Below are 21,237 nucleotides of genomic sequence, written 5' to 3'. Positions count from 1 at the left end.
TTTCATGCACTAGATTAGTCAGATTCTTTGGTATTTTCACACCTACGCGCGAAGTCCAAGTATCCATCCACACTATTGGTCATACTCCTTGTGCCTCCCGTACACTGGGGGGTGCTTATTTAATTTTAGCGCGGGAAACTGAATTACTTTTCCGGTCGACCTATGACGTTTGACTAGGATTAGCGGATTTTTACAACTTGATGTCCGCTGTAGTATTGGCACAGATTCGAAATATTAAGTCTGTAATGGCTAAATCGATGTTAAAAGCAGACAGCATCAAAACAAATCATCTTAGATTGTGCTACGAACATAACACAACTTCCAAGAATGTCTGGTGTTGGATGCAAAGAAAGGCAGCGGAAGAGTTTTTTTTTTATATATAAATTTACAAACGAAAACCTTTGTATCAAAACTTTTGAATGTCTCTGAGTTTATTCGTAATTAACGTGGACCCCGACTTCAACAAGTTGAAAAACTTATTCAGGTGTTTCCATTTAGTGGTCAATTTTACGGAATATGTACTGTACTGTGCAATCTACTAATAAAAGTTTCAATCAATCAATCAAAAACTCTGTGGATTGATAGAAGATGTTTTAAATCCAAAGGAAAAGACTGTTTGCTCCCCAACTGATATCCAGAAGAAAGCTGCTATTGTTCTGGACTATCTTGCCCGTTGTGCGGAAAGTTAATCAATTTGGCTCGCACATATGTAGCGTAAAAAGGTTAGTGTACATATTGTTATTCACCTTTGATATACCTGCTTCATTATCTTTCATCACATTCATATTTTGTTCGGGAGTCTGAATTAAGCCGGCATTTTACATTTCTTTGGCAAACTTCTTAAATGAATCTGTGTTTCTTTTTTTCTTCTACCGATGCACTTCAAAATGTTCTAATATATTCATGTGTGAAGCACATTAACAGTCTCCTCATCATTACAATTGTTGGTAATGTTTTTATTGAATAGCATCTGCTTTCGGGTTGAATCCTACACGTTGAGACTGGAACGTGCGCGATATGAAAGGTCCTTTCCGGCCGCACACACCCCCTCAAGAGGTCTAGTTTCCAATCGCATAATCCATGTGCGTGAGTCCGACTTTTAAAAAAATCTAAAGGTTAGATTAAGGTGTTTCCATGGGTTGTAGGAGGCTTATTTAGAGCCAAACTATTTGGGAAATTGGACATAATTTAGTGCATGGACACATACCGATTGAAGAGGGAATGATGGCTATGTTGGGAAAAAAATGTAATTAAAAGAAAATAACAAGCAGAGTTTTACTACAGCTTGAACATTTGTCACCAGGGAAATCACACAAGCATCTGAAAATGTTACATTTTATTATCTTGATCCCAGAAGGGATTCTCTATCTAATTCAGCTCATGTTCGTTCTTAAAATCGTACACACGCACCACAAATTACAATGATGAGATTTGACAGAGATATGTTTCTGATCATGATGAAAGGGATTTTCCATACTGACAGATATGAATATTTTGTCACGACTATTTGATGTATCAAGCAATTCAGGTTGATACATTAACGTCTTTGGACGGGAATTTGCACAAAAAAAAACATGGATTAATGCAGGGCTTCTCCAATTGGGACCCACTTCTTTCACAGTATAGTTGATCCTAACACTTTTTTTTGTTTAACAGTAGCCTTCAAAAACAGTACATAAAATGTAAGAAAATAACAATGCATTACAAAATACACCTTGCCCGGACTTAATGTAAAAAGTGTTATTGAGTTTTGTGCAAATAAATGATATTCATCCAAGTAAAACATTTTAAAAAATGTTCCTTAATGAGTAAAATTGTATTTAATGTCCAAATATTGGGGACTTTTTACGTTAAATGAAATTATGCAAGCAAGTAATAACCTATGAATAATCATTTATAATCCAAGTTCAAAAGTGTGATTAATGTGATTGAAAAATGTATCATTTGAAATTATTAGTTTTAAGAAATCAGCACAAGTTTATAGTAACGTAACTATGGTTCGCTAGCCACCTACACAGATCTGAAGCCCCCTTTTGGGGTTCAGTGAAGTTTATTATTGTAATAGTGAAAGCCACTCTGAGCTTATCTGCTAATAAAGAGACCAAACCTCCAACACTAACACGCCCAATGCTAATTGCATCCAAGATGAATATTTCAAAGAGAAGTAATTGAAGCCTCCCCAGAAGGAAGTAGACTATAAAGTGAAGTAGCAGATGGAGTGTTGATGAGGGGATGAGGTTGCAGCAGGATTACAGGATCACACCTTTGTGATCGCATCTAGTAGACCACATTACAGGAAAAAATTTCAACAGACAAGCAGCTTATCTGACGACATTCAGGTGGATTTTTGACACTTTGCTGTGACCACCACACATCGCCTTGGATACCGCATGCTGGAAGGATGTTAAAATCCGACTCTTGCTCCTTCTTTTGAAAGAAGGCTGCCAACAGTGACCAACGGAGAATTATGTAATGGTGGGAGTAGGTCACAGCAATAGGGGATGATAGTGTGATTGCTAGCGATTGATTAATGTAGGAATTAGCAGACCAAAGAGACCGAACAGGGTGTTCTTTGGAGGCACATCAATACTTCTTCCACTCTCAAAACTGGCAAGTGTGAGCTTTGCACATAATCAAAATACTGAGCAGGACCATTAGCGGACCAGGGGAATTGAAGACTGCTCCAGTTGACATAGGTGGAAAAGGCAGCGTATACCCTGGACTAATCACCCATCAATCATACGACTGACATGAAAGAAATGATTTGATCATGTTAAGCCTATACTGGCTCACCTGCACTGGCTTTCTGTGCACTTAAGAAGCAACTTTAGGGTTTTACTACTTACATATAAAATACTTAACTGTCGAACTCAATCCTATCTTGCTGATTGTATTGTACCATATGTCCTGGCCAGAAATCCTGCTTATTAGTGATTCCCACAACCCAAAAAAAGTATGTGGGCTATAGACCGTTTTCTTTTCGGGCTCCAATACTCTGGAATTCCCTATCGGTAACAGTTACAGATGCTCCGCCAGTAGAAGCCGTTAAGTCCCATCTTGAAACTTATTTACACTCCAGCCTTGAAATAGACACATTTTAGACCAGTTGATCTGCCTTCTATCTTTTCTGCTCTGTCCCTCTCTCATACATGGAGAGGTTTTTAGGTGGCCACGGATCAGTTTCTATGGAGGAAGCGCTAGCTGTCCCAAGTCTGGACCCGCGGTGAATCCCTCTTCAGTGCATCAGTTGGGGGAGGGGGGTTCACATTGTTCCCATTGGGTTGAGTTCTTTCTTGCCCTGATGTGGGATCAGACCTGAGGATGTTGTTGTGGTTTGTGCAGCACTTTGAGACATTTGTGATTAAGGACTGAATGAATATTGATTAATTGATTGATTGATTGATTGATTGATTGATTGATTGATTGATTGAGAAGATAGTACACATGCACATTTGTTGTAAATTCAGATTTTCTACTGCACATGTTTTTGGACAATGGGTGTAGCTAAAGAACAGTGACGAACACGCGTGAATTTCATCCAGCATGTTATTCAAACCAAGGAAATGTTTTGCTACGAAGCGACAGTGCAAACCATTGTGCTCCCTTCATCCAAGTCAATACTACAATAGAGAGATTGACTTCTGAGAATATAAGCTTCAGGATTCTTTACTGGATCAGTCGCTCAGCTTGTTACGATGGGGTTGCAGCTTACTGCGAGGTTCGTTCCCTCGGGATGCAAATGGACGACTCCGGACAGGATTTGCAGGTAGGAACATGATTTAATCTTCGTCAATCAAACATGTACCAAACATAGAAAACAAGCAAAAGGTGCCGATCGCACGGGAAGCTAAGATAACCACTTAGCACAGGAATCATAAACTAAGAATCAAGAAATACCAACGTAACCTGTTGTATACAGCAAACAAAGAAGTCAGGGTGGCGAGAGGGGTGAATAAATAGCTCTCTTATTAGTGGTCGACTGCAGGTGAGCGTGCCGACCACTTACCAGAGGCAGGTGAACCAAATTAATTTCCGTAGAAACCAAAACAAACCCAGAGATGCACAAAACAGAAACTAAGGGAGTCAAAAAAATAACAGAACATAACAAAAACATGATCTGGGCCACGGATCATAGCATAGCTGAGCGACCTCCATAGAAAAGTGTCAAAATACTGAGTAACTGAAGATGGGACGTACAGGTAAAATATATTACCCAAAGGCCACATAAATTATACAGGAAAATTGTTAGCATTGGAGTGGTGCTCGTTTATATTGATTGTAAACATTGGTAGATGCTGCTGTTTTTGTTAGCAACAGAATTCAAATATAAACAGCAGTATCTTCTGACGTACAAATGTTACAATGTTGGGTAGTCACATTATAACAATCATGCATTTTGGCATGAGTTTGCACAAAGTCTCTGAACACTGTCTTGCCGTCTGGCTACATTGTGACATCAAAGTGAGGTAGACGTACTTATTCGGATATTAAGTGAAGATGTCAGTCAGAGGCAAAAGAGCTCTGGATGACGGCAGTTGAGTTTGGGGAAACAAGAGAAGGTAGGACATAGTAATGACATAAAACTGCGAGCAGTGTGCATATGTACTTAATATTGTGAAACTGAACTTTACGTGCCCCTAAAACTGACCAACACGCCAGATTATTGCCATCTGGAGGCATGTTTTAATTCAATTAAATAATGGATGTCAGGCAATTTTTTGCACCTCAACTCTAAGAAAATTCCAGCTGCACATTAAGAATTTCACTAAAACAGACTTCTTTAATTGCTGTCCTATTGCTAAAATGTGTCCCAAGTCTGCAACCTCTAGAGTGATTAATAGTCGATTGATTGATTGATTGATTGATTGATTGAAACTTGTATCAGTAGATTGCACAGTACAGTACATATTCCGTACAATTGACCATTAAATTTTAACACCTGAATACGTTTTTCAACTTGTTTAAGTCGGGGTCCACGATAATCAATTCATGGTAAAGTCGAGCTCCAGTACTCTAGAATGCCTTACCAGTAACAGTTAGAGATGCTACCTCTGTTGAAGCATTCAAATCCCAGAGGGTCCCTTTACAAGGTTTTTTCTCTTTCCCTAACTGGGATCTTTGAGTTTTTCCTTGCCGGATGCTGGTTTAGATCTGGGGATGCCGTTGTGAGTTTGTGAAGCCCTTTGACACACTTATTGATAAGGTCTATATAAGTACATGTTGATTGATTGATATATTTAGCCCACAAGGAAGTGTTTTAAATGTACTGTAGTTCAGAATCATCATAGGTCTGCAATAGTGTCTGAAGCGGAAAAGGAAGGGAAGAGGTGCGTATTAGTTTCAAGCACTGACATACGAATGCCATTATCCTCGATTGGTATACCTCTGTTTTGTTACAACCCATGTGTCCAGTGATGTATTTAATAACAATTTGCAGAAAGTTTAATCTGGTTTTAGTACGACCAAACATTGCGCCTAAAAACTACTCAGTTTGTCCTTGGGGAGAGGAATTTATGGCTGAGTCTCTTTGCTTTTTTTTTTTTTTTGAGTACTGCCGCAAAATAAAGAGTGTTGCAAGAAACACCGTTGAATAAATAATTTAAAAAAATAACTTGTGGAAAGTATAAAGTTAGCACCTATGTGCCTTCTCCTCCCTCTCTGTTTATCACCATGTTAAAGGTGCATTTATCCATTTCATTAGTCATTCAGGTATGATTTGCATTGTTTTCTGCCTATAATCATTCTTCCCTATGACATGTGTTTTGTGGATAATTAAATTTGTACTATGTTTAGTGGGAAATAGTTTTTCAGTTTTGGTCTGACCTTTATGAACATATTACTATTGAAAATCAAGGTACTACAGTCCAAACATAACATGAGAGGTGAAAGATCTGACTTTGACAATAAACAACCCCCATGTAACATTGTCATTTTAACATTCAAAAGCAGGTAGTTAATCCTCATTTAAAATGTTTACGGTAAAATGACACCGAAGGTACATGGAGGCCGAGGATTAAAACACAGTTCATCAAGTGTGTCAAATTCTTCAGAAAAGACTGAATGAGCAGCTAACCAGTACGAAGGATGTACAATGGAAGAATAATTGGATCAAGTAAAAGGTACGCCAATCAACCCACCAACCATATCTACACTCCAGAGAACAAAAAACTCATTCAAAGGCAGAGTGTCAAAAGACCCACGTAGCTTTATCAATAGTGCACAGCTTGATTGGGCTCTCAGCTACACCAGCAGACCTGGTTCCTGCTTTGGAAGATACTCTGCGGCTGCACCCACTGGTGGAAAGCTCAGGCGGAGCAGTGTAACCAGAGGTGACAGGTGTAGGAGGCTCTTATAGTGGCCCCAAACACTGCTCTTGTGCATGACACTGCTGTGTATTTGCATGGCAAATCAGTACAACTCCTACCTGCTTTTTCACAGCCACACTAGTTCACGCAGCCTTAAAGAACATGGAAGCTGAAATGAAACCCACCCATGGTTTGTTGGTCTTGAAATATTGGAAAATGATGAGTTTCTGACTAAAAATGATCATGACACAGGGGAAAATCACAACAGTTGGACAAACACGCTTCTCAATACACAGTGACGCATCTGCTTACAAAAGCCTAATACACAATGCTATTTGTTATGTTATGATGGTATGTTATGTTATGGTTTATTTGTTTGTTTCAGACATGTTTAACAAGTTACATTTAGAAACATCACATAGTTACACGTGCACATTTCAACAAATCTGAAAAATGTGTCACTGATTTGAAACATTTCACGAACATTACATGAACTACTGTAGACCATAAAATAAAACCAAAAAAGAAGACACTCAACTTCTGCGCACATTTAAATGTGGATCGAGGACCTAATTGTGCTCTGTTTACACTGGGCTCAAGAGGATCAGTGATCAAGATGCAGATGGCCCTGTAGCGAAAAAAAAGCTTCAGGTGCAGTTGCACCACCTACTGGACTGGAGGGGAACCGCTTTTGCCTGACAAGTCACAGCTTACCAAACGGCCTTATTTGAGGTTTGTGCACTACTATATATTTCATATATACTGAAATGAAATGAAGGCAGTTTGATACTGTATATGCAGATTATGTTTACATGGCACTACATTTGCAACACGGAACTACACAGGAAGTCCTTCATACGGACAGCCACCAGACTGTATAATGCATATGTTCCTTTTTGACTGTACTCAAATGTATAATAGACTTTATTTATATTATTCACATGTGAATAATGCTGTATAATAGACAGTATTTGTATTATTTACATGTAAAACATAATTAAGTGTTTATTGTTTATTGTGAGCGAACTGTGGTGCTGAATTTCCCCCAAGGATCAAAAAAGTACTTTCTATTCTATTCTATTTTATTTTGGCTGGACCAGGAGTGTCAAAACTCTTTCCGCCGTACAGAAAAATGCAATGTGTGGACGATACATTTTGTTTTGAGTTAAATCCAGTGTACTAGTACCTGGGAATCATAACAGTATTCAACTGTCACAATTTTCAGTATTGTTGTGGTACTTGTGGATTCAAGTGTTAATAAATGTGAATGTGTTAATTTTTGTATTATTGTTTAACATTTAACAATGAATTGACGATGATAACAATACTTTGCATATGCAATTTGGTATATCTTGATTTAGACAATAGACTTTGCACACAGTTGCAACTGCAGAATGTTAGATGGCAGTAGTGTATAGGCTACGATGTTTTGCCTAGCTAGGAAGTATAGTCTTTGCCATTAGGTTGAATGGCTAGTCTTATGTTGCGCCCTAAGACGTGGTTATACTGTACTATTGTACTATACTGTAGTATTGTACCTATCACGCACCCGCTGTTTGATTGTACATGCTTCTTAGTTTTAGTTTTTAATTACCAAATTTTTACGTTTGAAATCGCCATGTAAAATCGTTAAAGCTTATCAGTAGCATGTAAACGACATATCCGATGTAAACTAGCATTAAGCTTGCGTATTTTGGAAAAAAAGTGGAGCCTTATTTTACATTCAAGCGTTGTCTATCAGGCTTTGCAAAATTACATAAAGGCCTTTTGGTCCGGTCTGAGGTGCTGCTTGTTTCCCCGCCAAATGTTTAAGTCTGCAACCAGACATGGCGTCACGTGCAACAAAGGTATCGAAATATAGCACCGTGTGATTGTACCTGAATCGCTACCTGGTATTACCGATGGGATTTGGTAGGTGCCCACTATATAAATGTACCCAATTTGGTACCCTTCCCTACTGCAAATTACTGTAGTTTTTTATTATATACATTTTTAATATATATATTTTTTTAAATAGATCAATAATAAAACGATCTTTGAGCCAAAAATGGCCCTCGGGTTGAAATTAAAAACGTTGTTTTACTCCTAATAATTGAACAAATATGGAATCCATGTTCTCATATGTACTGTTGTTTTATCCGGAAACTATTTACGGGTGTCTTCTCATTTTCATGGGTGATATTTTTCATTGTATAATGAATAACATTAATAAATTGTGATTAAAAGAAGGATTATTGCTTATTTCCCAACAAAATATATTTCTTACATTTTCTTAATCGTACTTTTTATCACACCTAGGTGAAGTCTTGTCTGGTTTTCGTCTGGTGTCATGTGGTCTTTTAATTTCCTGTTTTATTTTGAAAGTTTAATTCTCCCTCTCATTTCAGATCACTTGCCCTTCCTCCTGTTTCACTGGTCTGACGTCACTCCTGATTGCCTGATTGTGCCCACCTGTGTCACACTCCCTCATGTGTATAAATGTCTCGTCCTCCCCTTGTCTTGTGCCAGAGTGTCTCGTTACTTCATGTGCGTACCTCCAGCGTTCCCTGCCATAGCATTGACCACAGCCACGTTCTTGTACCTTTTTGGATCCACGGGAGTAATTTGATTTGTAAGTTTTGTCAGGTAAGATTATCTTCCTAGTATCACCTCCTTTAGAGCGGCTTTTGTTATACTTAGTAGGGTTTTGTTCATAGCCCCTTTTTTCCCTCCGTGGACGGAGCGTTTTGAGTTATTGATATTTTTGTTTAGTTTAGAGCTCAGGTCAGTTGTTTTTATAGCCTGTTTTGTTTCTCCCGTTTTGGACCCCTTCCCTTGATCAAATAAATACGTTGTATTTAATTCCTGCATCTGTGTTCAGAGTCCTGTTCTGGTCGTGACAGTACACTCTGGCCAGTATGGACACAGCAGGATCAAAGCAGTTGGCCGCGGCCCTTCATGCGCAGGAATCCCGCCTCTCCGCTCATGAGGAGCGGGTGGCAGTCTTGGGCCAGGAAATCCAGGGGATCGCCCGAACCCAAGAGAAGTTTTGGACTGCTGTTACCTCCCAGGTGGGCCAACTTGCGGCACAGGGGCAACTTTGGTTCACCGAAATGACCAAGCCTGGTTCCGCACCCCCTGTGCCTGAGCCGCAGCCAGTTCCCCTGACTCAGGTACTCCCCACCATTCATAGTGGAGTGGGAGCCCGATTGGCCTCTCCTGAACGCTTTGCAGGCGAACCCGGACAATGCAAAGAATTCATCCTAATCTGTGAGATGCATTTTGAGCTCTCGCCCCACGCCTTCCCCACCGATCGTGCTAAGGTGTCTTTTATCTGGCGGGGGGAGCAAGGAAATGGGCCATGGCAGAGTGGTCTAGGGGCTCTCACATATGCAGCTCACTCCAAGACTTCACTGAGACTCTCCAAAAGACTTTTGGCCCTGTCTCTACCGAGCGCGAAAAGGCCAGAGAGCTAAGTAGGATTCATCAGGGGAAAGAATCAGCTTCTGATTATGCCATTCGTTTTCGAACCCTGGGCGCAGACAGCGGATGGAACACTACAGCACTCTATGACGTCTTCTTCAAGGGGCTGGCCGGCCCGCTTCGGGAGCGACTCCTACCCATAGACTTACCCGCGAACCTGGACGACCTCATCACTCTCGCCATCAGGACAGACCAACGACTACGGGAGCTCAAGTTGCTCCATGGAGGCTGTCCGACAGATCCAGACCACCAGCCGCAGTTTTCCCTCACTGCCAGTCCTACTCCAGGTCTTCAACCAACAGCACAGCTTCCCTATTCCCTGCCTGGAAGGGGAGAGGAGCCCATGCAGTTGGGCCAGGCACGACTCCCTCTGGTAGAGCGCCAACGTCGCCTTAAGGAGGGGCGATGTTTCTATTGTGGAGAGGTGGGGCATCTCATGGCCGCCTGCCCTTCCAAGTCGACCCAGGTGAGGGATCAGAATCCTTCCTCAAGTACTACCGTGCGTACCTTGACACCTATTAAGGTAACCAATGACTCTATTAATGTGGATATGCATGTTTTAATTGACTCGGGGGCCGATGAGAGCTTAATGGACTTGGGTTTAGCCAAGATATTGGGAGTAAAAACAAGGGTCATCACACCACCCATTAAGGCTAACGCCCTTAATGGTAGCGCTTTATTCACGATCACCCATATAACAGAACCCGTAGCCATAGAGATTGATAACCACCCACGAACTATTGAACTTTTTTTTTGTTTCACTCACCAGCACACACCCTGGTATTGGGACATCCATGGCTTGTTCACCACAACCCCCACATAGACTGGCCCACAGGCAAAATCAGGGGCTGGGGAAGGAACTGCGTGGGGAAGTGTATGAGGGTTAGTGCCCCAGTAAGAACCGCCATGAATATCAACTCTGTTTCTGCTCACTTTACCGCAGAACTAGAGCACCCAGATTTGACTTCCGTACCTCCTTGCTATCACCGCCTGAAGGAGGTCTTTAATAAAGCTAAAGCTACATCGCTCCCACCACATCGTCCTTATGATTGTGCTATAGACCTCATTCCCGGATCTACCATCCCCAAGGGGCCTATACTCTGTTTCAGGTCCCGAAAGACATGCTATGAAAGACTACATACAATCCTCACTTAAAGCGGGACTTATCCGTCCCTCATCCTCACCTGTGGAGCAGGGTTTTTCTTTGTATCCAAGAAAGACGGCACCTTGCGACCGTGTATAGACCATAGTCCCCTCAACGATATAACAAGAAAGAACCGGTACCCTCTCCCATTAATGTCATCAGTTTTCGATCAGGTGCAGCAGGCCAAAGTTTTTACCAAGCTTGACCTACGCAATGCTTATCACCTCATTTGTATTAGGGAGGGTGGTGAGTGGAAAACCGGATTCAACACCCCTAGTGGCCACTACGAATATTTAGTGATGCCTTTTGGTCTCACTAATGCTATGATTAATGATGTGCTGAGGGACTTTTTGGACAATTTTGTTTTCGTCTATCTTGATGACATTCTAATTTATTCTGACAATCTGGACATTCACAGACACCATGTCAGCCAGGTTTTGCAACGGCTCCTGGAAAAACACCTGTACGTAAAAGCTGAAAAGTGCAAATTCCATACCGACACCATCTCCTTCCTGGGTTTCATTGTAGCCCCTGGAAGAGTACAGATGGATCCGGCTGAAGTTAGCGCAGTCGCCAAGTGGCCAACAACTGATAGTCGTAAGAAGGTTCAGCAATTCCTCGGTTTTGCGAACTTCTACAGACGATTTATCAGAGGCTTTAGCGCAATAGCTTCCCCTCTCCATGCACTGACTTCTCCACAGGTACGCTTCCACTGGTCTCCGGAGGCAGATTGGGCGTTCCAGGATCTCAACCGCCGCTTCACGACTGCACCCATCCTAACGCTACCAGATCCACAACGCCAATTTGTGGTCGAGGTGGACGCGTCAAACCAGGGAGTTGAGGCGGTCTTATCCCAAAGACTGCAAGCAGATGGGAAGACCCACCCCAGTGCTTTTCTGTCTCGCCGATTGAGCCCTGCAGAACGTAACTATGATGTTGGCAACAGGGAACTCCTGGCAGTTAAGGTAGCGCTGGAAGAGTGGCGACATTGGTTAGAGGGGGCACAACATCCTTTCATAGTTTGGACTGACCACAAGAACTTGGAATATATACGAAACGCCAAGAGACTGAATTCACGTCAGGCCAGGTGGAGATGTTTTTCAATCGTTTTAACTTCACGTTGTCTTACAGGCCGGGGTCCCGCAAAGTCAAGTCAGACTCCCTTGTCACGCCTCTACGACCCTGAGCCTGTTGCCAAGGTACCAGAACCCATCCTCCCACTGAACTGTGTGGTTGGAGCGGTAACTTGGCAGATAGAACGAGAGGTAAGGCACGCTAATGGTGATACCCCTCCACCTAGTGGGTGCCCAGAGAATCGCCTGTTTGTCCCGGTGAGTCTGCGCCCACAGGTGGTTCATTGGGCTCACACCTTGCAGCTTACCTGCCATCCGGGGTTCCGGAGAACTATGTTTATGATCTCACAGCGGTTCTGGTGGCCATCCATGGAGGCGGGGGTCCGGGAGTACATCGAGGCGTGTCCGGTCTGCACTCGTAACAAAACATCCTCCGGGTTACGTGTTGGACTTCTACAGCCTCTGCCTATCCCCTCCAGACTGTGGTCTAACATCTCTATGGACTTTGTCACTGGCCTCCCAGTCTCAAGAGGTAACACTACGGTGCTCACAGTGGTCGATCGTTTTTCAAAGATGACACATTTTATTGCCTTGCCAAAGTTGCCCACAGCCAAGGAGACTGCTCAGATATTGATGCAACACGTTTTTAGAATTCATGGATTTCCCACAGACATTGTATCAGACCGGGGCCCCCAATTCATCTCACGGTTCTGGAAGGAGTTCTGCAAGCTCATCGGGGCTACAGCCAGCCTGACATCAAGATACCACCCGGAGGCAAACGGCCAGACCGAGCGCCTCAATCAACAACTGGAAACCGGCCTCCGATGCCTCGTGTCCCAGAACCCAACAACGTGGAGTTCCCACCTGGTCTGGGTGGAATATGCCCATAACCTCTTGCCTACCTCGGCTACTGGCTTCTCCCCCTTCAAGTGTTTCTACGGCTACCAACCGCCAGTGTTCCCAGACACTGAGCCAAAGGTTTCCGTGCCCTCAGCCCACGCCCCGGTGCGCAGATGCCGTCGCATCTGGCTCGCGGCCCAAAAAGTGCTCGCTCGCCAAGGAGATCGGTTAAAGAAAGCAGCCGACCGAAAGCGCCGCCCAGCACCTGATTACCAACCAGGACAGAGAGTATGGCTATCCGCCAAAGACCTGCACCTCAAGGTACCCTCCAATAAATTGGCGCCCAGATTTGTGGGTCCCTTCCCCATCACCAAGATCATTGGTCCAGCAGCAGTACGCTTACGCCTACCCAGGTCGCTCCGCGTCCACCCTACTTTCCATGTCAGCCAAGTCAAGCCTGCCAAAGAAAGCCCCATGGTCCCAGTCACCAACCCCCCCGCCGCGGGAAGCAGCAGATGGAGGACTTCTGTACCGGGTCTAGAAACTTTTAGCAGTACGCAAAAGAGGTCGAGGTAGACAGTTTTTGGTGGATTGGGAGGGGTACGGTCCAGAAGAGAGAGAGTGGATTCCCCAACGGAACATTGATGTACCCTCCCTGATCCGGGACTTCTATAGACTCCACCCTGAGGTCCCTGGGCCGTCAGGAGTCGGCCCTAGAAGGGGGGGTTCTGTCACACCTGGGTGAAGTCTTGTCTGGTTTTCGTCTGGTGTCATGTGGTCTTTTCATTTCCTGTTTTATTTTGAAATTTTAATTCTCCCTCTCGTTTTAGATCACTTGCCCTTCCTCCTGTTTCACTGGTCTGACGTCACTCCTGATTGCCTGATTGTGCCCAGCTGTGTCACACTCCCTCATGTGTATAAATGTCTCGTCCTCCCCTTGTCTTGTGCCAGAGTGTCTTGTTACTTCATGTGCGTACCTCCAGCTTTCCCTGCCATAGCATTGACCACAGCCACGTTCTTGTACCTTTTTGGATCCACAGGAGTAATTTGATTTGTAAGTTTTGTCAGGTAAGATTATCTTCCTAGTATCGCCTCCTTTAGAGCGGCTTTTGTTATACTTAGTAGGGTTTCGTTCATAGCCCCTTTTTTCCCTCCGTAGACAGAGCATTTTGAGTTATTGATATTTTTGTTTAGTTTAGAGCTCAGGTCAGTTGTGTTTTTATAGCCTGTTTTGTTTCTCCCGTTTTGGACCCCTTCCCTTGATCAAATAAATACGTTGTATTTAATTCCTGCATCTGTGTTCAGAGTTCTGTTCTGGTCGTGACACTTTTCCTGAGGGAACTCTCCTGAAGGAATCAATAAAGTACTAACAATCTATCTAATCTGTAATGTCAAATCAGTATATGCAGTCAAATGACTATAACGCGTCATTAAAATCTATTTGTGTGAAAAAAGTAGAAGTTAAGCTAGCAAACTCTTTTGTTCTGTGTGTAACATATTTCTGTTTCAAAGCAAGTGTCCAGAGAGTGAAAATGTCAGATTGTCAAGTATTTTCAAGTTTATTGTAAGATGTTGCTTCTTTGTAAAGACATCCATTGGGATTCCTGGGAGGTTGTAATAATCCCACTAGGACCGTTGTAGCAGTCTTCGCTTTCTTCTTCTTTTGCTTGTATTTGTCCCTTGGGTCTGATTAGGGCCCGATGGTCAACTGCATGAAAGCACGGGAGTGGGTGTGTTGAGGGAGGGAGCGGTAGCTGACGTAATCTTTGTCAGGGTGTTTGCAAGGTCAATCAATGGCAGAATGATTTACCATGTGAGTAGCAAGTTGACTGTCATACAATATATGTCATGATAGGTGGCTTGTGTTAACTTGTAGCATGAGGGTATGGGTGGGGGTCTTACCTCTCGCCACTGTTTGCATTCCACACCCTGGGTGTACAACACCACCACTGTGGTAAGAGAAAAAGCCAAAAATCAAAAGGAGTTACTGAATGAGCACATTCGAGCTTTATTGCTGTTCCTCCAAACAGCGTTTGTGCCTTTCTTTACAGACATGCATCATTAATTAACACTCGCCCTGCACAATGAAGTGCCAAGTTCGATGTCGCCGCAATGCATCAAAAATACAAGCGTGCTTTAAGGGCCCCTGGCGCGTAATTTAAGCCATGCAATCAAAACCCATTTTTTCACAGTGGGATTTCCCCGCTTCCAATTTGATTGTGTCAATTCAAATGAAACTGAGAAGGGCAAACACAACAAGACCGAATACCAAATTGTCTGAGTGTGATATTCTCTCCCTATTACTGATTTTCACCAAGGGCTTGAACTTCCCCCATTTTATGTTAAACGTCTCCCCTCATTCAGTCTTACTGGAAGAATCCGGAAAAATGCTGCCGTCGCGATTTTGCGTCACAAAGATACCCATTTGTATTCAAACGGCTATCTTTATGAAGTGAGTGACAAAGGCTTGTCACATTACTGTGCAAATGATATGCTGTTATTGAAAGAACACTTTGAAACAGCAAGGCCGACTGAATCAAAGTTAAGCTTTGCACAAGAGAAAAAGGGAGACTTCTGGAAAAACAGGCAGTGTCAGTGAACTGTGTCCTCACAGGAAAGTCCCACTGGAAAAGCTAAGCTGCAATTAGCAATAAAAGAGAAAGGAGAACTTACAAGGGTCGGATTTGGAGAACGTGTCTCTGTCCAAGAGATTTCTGCAGAAGAAGAAAGGATAAGTTACACATCAGAATCCTCTTTATTCCATCGCATGATTAGCCTAATTAGTGTCATTAGCATTCAGTGTCCATAGAGAAGCGCCTAATCTTAATACTTAAATTACTCTTCCCATGGCAATGATGATCTCATCTGTCTGCATGTCACAGAGTTATGGGAAATGGATTGGGACAAAAATGGTGAGGAGAATGACAAATGTGTTTCATACATTTGAAAACAGAATTGTTAGCACAATGGCACCTTTATTTACAATCCCCTCAGAGAATGAATTTCTCGATGTACGAACCACAGACCAAATATAAATATGTTTTGTTGCATGAACCATGTCTCAGTGTACAAATGTTTTATCCACCCATTGTTTCCCCTCGCATTGTAGACATTTTGTGCCCTGCAGCTCATCGTTCTGAGTGGGAAATCCGGCTTTGGGGGGTGTTCCATTTGATACTTCCGTACAAATTGAATGCTGCGCTACAGACAAGCCCATGTGAAACACCAAATCTTGTCCACTCTAACTTGAACCCACAAGGGTGACGACAACAGGAGTGATCTGTGTTTAAAAGACATGCCCACAGTGGCACTGACAATGCGAGAGTAGACTCTTGATTTGTAACATTATCCAAAATGGCTAAGAGTTATTATTCTGGTTGTTGAATGTTTTGCTTTTTGGGTGATTATAAACAATCCTAACTCCAACCCGAACCAAAACTCACACCTAACCCAAACCGTGACCTTAATTTGCAGAAGTATTTTTTTTTTTTAATTAATTTCTGTTGTCGTTCCCCCCTTGAGCGGGTCTATAAGTGGACGCGACTTAGAGTGGGCGAGAATTACACTTGAAGTGGGCGTGACTTAGAGTAATTTTGCTCGCCCACAGCTAGGTATACTTGGCCCATGTGGCAACTTGCCATCACTTCCCGTTATTGTTACTTCCTTCCGATTGTTGCGCCAGACGTGAGCCATGTCGATTGATGAGGAAGGGAAGTGAAGTGAATTATATTTATATAGCGCTTTTCACTAGTGACTCAGATCGCTTTTACATAGTGAAACCCAATATCTAAGTTACATTTTTAAACAAATGTGGTTAAAGTGTCTTGCCCAAGGACACAACGGCAGTGACTAGGATGGCGGAAGCTGGGATTGAACCTGGAACCCTCAAGTTGCTGGTACGACCACTCTACCAACCGAGCTATACCGGAAATGTGTAATCCATTTCCAAATAGTTCTTGAGTCTGTGTTTACATATTTTGGATGATGTTTTAGTTGCTTGTATTAAAGAAAGGAAAAAACCCTTATATTATTTTATGGTTTTCAGCTCTTGAATTTAGGAGCCATTATTTAAGTGCACATTTAGGACTAGAAAGAGGAAGGGTTTTCTTTTAATTTGGGAAGCTTTTTATTTTTCATATAATTCCAAAACCCCCCGCGACGCCGAAAGGATAAGCGGTTGAAATGGATGGATGTAGTATACAAGTTAAAAATGAGCTGTATGTTTAAATGTTGACTTTTTAAATACATGTGGCAAAAGAAAAAACACAATCTACAGAGTTATCATTATTGATGTTCAGTAATCCTAGCTCGTCAAAATCCTGAAATCTTCTGATGCAGGTCCATCGAAAGCTAGTGACCAATACCGTATTTTTCGGATTATAAATCGCAGTTTTTTTCATAGTTTGGCCAGGGGTGCGACATATACTCCGGAGCGATTTATGTGTGAAATTATTAACACATTTCCATAAAATATTATATAATATTTATCTCATTCGCAGAAGAGATGAGGAAAATGTCAGCAATCTTCACACACACGTCAGCAATCGTCACACACACGTCAACCAATAAGAATTCGGCGGGGGAGGGTCATGGCAGAAGTGCATTGTGGGTCATAGGATGCCAACTGCTATATACTGTATGCTACTGCCGTAGCTATTAAAATGGATCATTTCAAGGTTGGCAGTAACTTATAAAAACTGAGAAGGGCTGAACAAAAATGGCACCAAAAAGGAAATCATTGTACTGCAGATTACAAGCTGGACGTAGTGAAATATGCAGCAGAAAATGACAATAGGAAGCGGTGCATACCTTTGGAGTTGGCAGAGTTATTTAGAAGCGACATTGAGGAAGAAGATTTCATCGGATTTATCGATTAGGAGTGACAGATTGTTTGGTAAACGTATAGCATGTTCTATATGTTATAGTTATCAGAATGACTCTTACCATAATATGTTACGTTAACATACCAGGCACGTTCTCCATTGGTTGCTTATGCGTCATATAACGTACACTTATTCAGCCTGTTGTTCACTATTCTTTATTTATTTTAAATTGCCTTTCAAATGTCAATTCTTGGTGTTGGATTTTATGAAATAAATTTCCCCCAAAAATGCGACTTATACTCCAGTGCGACGTAAATATATATTTTTTTCCTTCTTTATTATGCATTTTCGGCCAGTGCGACGTATACTCCGGAGCGACTTATAGTCCAAAAAATACGGTATTTACTTATTCCTAGTATTATATTTTATGATTGAAAGACTCTTGAAACCAAACTTTTCCTTTTTTATCTTTAACCAAAACCGTTCTTTGTTGAAATGTGTACACACAATGAGGGTGAGATTGAAATGATCCATAGATACATTTTAGAGAATTATTTATTTAACGTACAATTCTGCCTTTCCAATACCTGTGTCAACTAACCTACGCTGACAAAGTGACGCGTTTCAGTGTTGTTTGTAATTAGTCGTTATAAAAATTATTTGGTGGTCATGTGAATTGTCTCAAGTTGACAAATAAAGCTGTAAACTTTGAAGTGGCCATTTTATTGATTGCTGTCTATGATCAATCAAAGTTTACTTATATAGCCCTAAAACACAAGTGTCTCAAAGGGCTGCACAAGCCACACTGACATCCTCGGCTCAGATCCCACATAAAAGAAAGCAGCAATCTTCCTCCATCGTTTTTGCTTTGCTCATTCAATTAATTGCATTTGTCTGTGTATTACTTATGTACAATATGTTAGTGTTATTAAGCCTACTTGAATGGGGAAAGTTTAGTTTTATACATGTTTGTGAAACTCACATGTAACGTCTATGGAGCTTACCTTTGTAAACATCGAACTAAAAGTTTGTCTTTACATTTTTACACGGCTTCTACTAAAGTGCCAAAAGCCAACGTATGTCTCTAGAGCTTAGTGGAAGACTTTTAGCTCGCTGCATGGCAATATAAAAAAAATTATGAGGTTCGAGTGTGCCCATACCCTAATTTTATTCTATCACAGTACGCCTCCATTCATTATTTCTAGTGTCAAACCTGCCCAAACACTGCAGTGCCTAGTTGTGAGTGTGCACGCATAATAACAGGAGAGCCACTTTATAACCATGTCACGTTTACAAATGCTAGTAAAACAGATGTTCCTTACTGCTATTCAGAGCTACTTGGCATAGCTTAACTTGGGCTGGACCATAAGTCAAATATGGCATTCTTACTGCCTCATTATACATGCAATAAAAGAGGAAGACAACAAAATGTCAACATCTGCAGCATGTGCATGTCTTAGAGGTGGAATGGCTCTATCACACCGTGGTGAGGGATGGCTTGTCTTGTTTTGTTTTTTTTTTGTCTTGTGAATTTCATGTTTTAATTAGACAAGTAACTCTCCTCTCATTTCAAGTCACTTGTCCTTCCTCATGTGTTAACAGTACGACGTCTTCCCTGATCCCTGATTGTTTCCACCTGTTCCCCATTACCCCCATGTGTCTTATAAGTCCACGCCTCCTTTTGTTCTGTGCCAGAATGTCTCGTTGTCCCGTCTATCTCGAACTTCATGCCCAAGCCTTGTCTCGTCTTATTCCGAGTTATCCATCCATCCATCCAATTTTCTACCGCTTATTCCCTTTGGGGTTGCGGGGGGTTCTGAATTTCCAAGTTGGTATTCTGAGTTTTCCTTTTCTCCTCTTAAGCAGAGTGATTTTTTGTTTGTAAGGTTTTCAAGTTGAAGTGGTGAGTTCAGTTCACATTTACAGTCTCTTCTTTTCTTCATTTTTGAGTGACTTTTTGTTAATTTTTTTACAGCCCAATGTTTCTCCCTCCTTTTTGGAGCGTTTTTTGTTGTTTGAATTTCATAGTTATATTCCTTGCTTGTGTAGTTGGAGATTGATATTTTGGTTTCCTCCATCCGGAGTGACTTTCGGTGTCTTCACTTGTTGTGAAACTTGCCGTTGTTGTATTGTCCTGACTCAAGAGGTGAAAAGTAAAAATTTCAAAATAAAAGCCTGCTGGATTGTTCTCCACCTCTGCATCTGGGTCCTATTTCTGACCCAGGCCTAACTGGTTTACAAGATTCACAGCGCTTATCACGGTTTGTGGTCATGGTTTAGGGTTAGCTTCATTGTACATTGCTTTATTTTTAACACCTTAGAATACTTTGAATCCGAGTAATACACCGTTACCTTTTTTATTTTATTTTATAGCTAATGGGATAGAGCTGGGCTTCACGGTGGTAGAGGGGTTAGTGCGTCTGCCTCACAATACAAAGTTCCTGCAGTCCTGGGTTCAAATCCAGGCTCGGGATCTTTCTGTGTGGAGTTTGCATGTTCTCCCCGTGAATGCGTGGGTTCCCTCCGGGTATTCCGGCTTCTTCCCACTTCCAAAGACATGCACCTGGGGATAGGTTGATTGGCAACACTAAATTGGCCCTAGTGTGTGAATGTGAGTGTGAATGTTTTCTGTCTATCTCTGTTGGCCCTGTGATGACGTGGCGACTTGTCCAGCTGAGATAGGCGCCAGCGCCCCCCGCGACCCCAAAAAGGAATAAGCGGTAGAAAATGGATGGGATGGAGGGATAGAGCTGACATTATTTGGTGTTTGCAATCCAGTAAATATCCTTCCATGCACGTTGGTCTAAGCTCGATATTTGACTACAAATTCATTAAGGTTTGGGGTAAGTTTCTATGCTGTTGAGACTCTCAAAATCGATTGCAGCAGGCTTTCATTTGTGAGATGACACCTATGCACTGACTTTAAAAATAGTATGCATGTCATTGCACATTTAATATATCACCATGCTGATGAAAAAATGTGTTTGTATTTTCTGGCTGTGACAAAATATGCACAACAGCTGGTGAATTTCTGTCGTTTTTATATGATCAGATATTATTTTTTGCATGGATGATAAGTTTTTAGCACAAGAGGTTTTACAGATGTATTTTCTGACAGTTTGAGAGTCATCAAATGTGTCCTGCTTGGTATTGGAATTAACACATGGAAGGCAAAAGGGAAAGTATGCAGAATTGTAGATCTTAATTTGTTTGTCTGTTATTTCATTTTTTTTAAATTATTGTTGATCAACCATCTCTTCATTATCCCTTCAACATCCGGGCAAAAGCTCCAATATTTTGTATACACACAAAAACAATCCAACAGATTTGTACTTACTTTGTAACTAATTGGCAGCATTAGTGAGCAATATTGTCACGGCCCGAGTGCATTCCAATGCGCATTCATCTGTGCGCTGCGCTGAGTGCACCTCCAAGCGCGCACCTGCGCGCACCACTCCTGCTGCAGCCAGCGGCTGCAATCAATCAGCAATCTGCACACATGTCGCTGATGAGCTCCCTGGACTTCTTAACCCAGTGCAAACATGCGTTTCGGGCCAGAACCTAGTTTCCTGTTTTCTCCAGTAAGCCAA

General features: G+C 42.0%; 1 protein-coding gene across 2 annotated transcripts in view; it reads right to left on the bottom strand.

The window, feature by feature from the left end:
* cpne5a (copine Va) overlaps positions 1–21,237 on the bottom strand; it is a 266,519-nt gene that overhangs the window by 202,288 nt on the left and 42,994 nt on the right. For both annotated transcript variants that reach the window (XM_061903539.1, XM_061903540.1), the window contains exons 2-3: positions 15,498–15,538; positions 14,727–14,773 (exon numbers count right to left, since the gene is read on the bottom strand). In XM_061903539.1, the coding sequence (XP_061759523.1) occupies positions 14,727–14,773; positions 15,498–15,538 (88 nt within the window). The remainder of the gene's footprint in view (positions 1–14,726; positions 14,774–15,497; positions 15,539–21,237) is intronic.

This window comes from Nerophis ophidion, linkage group LG06 (genome assembly GCF_033978795.1).
Source record: "Nerophis ophidion isolate RoL-2023_Sa linkage group LG06, RoL_Noph_v1.0, whole genome shotgun sequence".
In the NCBI taxonomy this organism is placed as follows: domain Eukaryota; kingdom Metazoa; phylum Chordata; class Actinopteri; order Syngnathiformes; family Syngnathidae; genus Nerophis; species Nerophis ophidion.
This window is presented reverse-complemented; position numbering and strand designations above follow the sequence as displayed.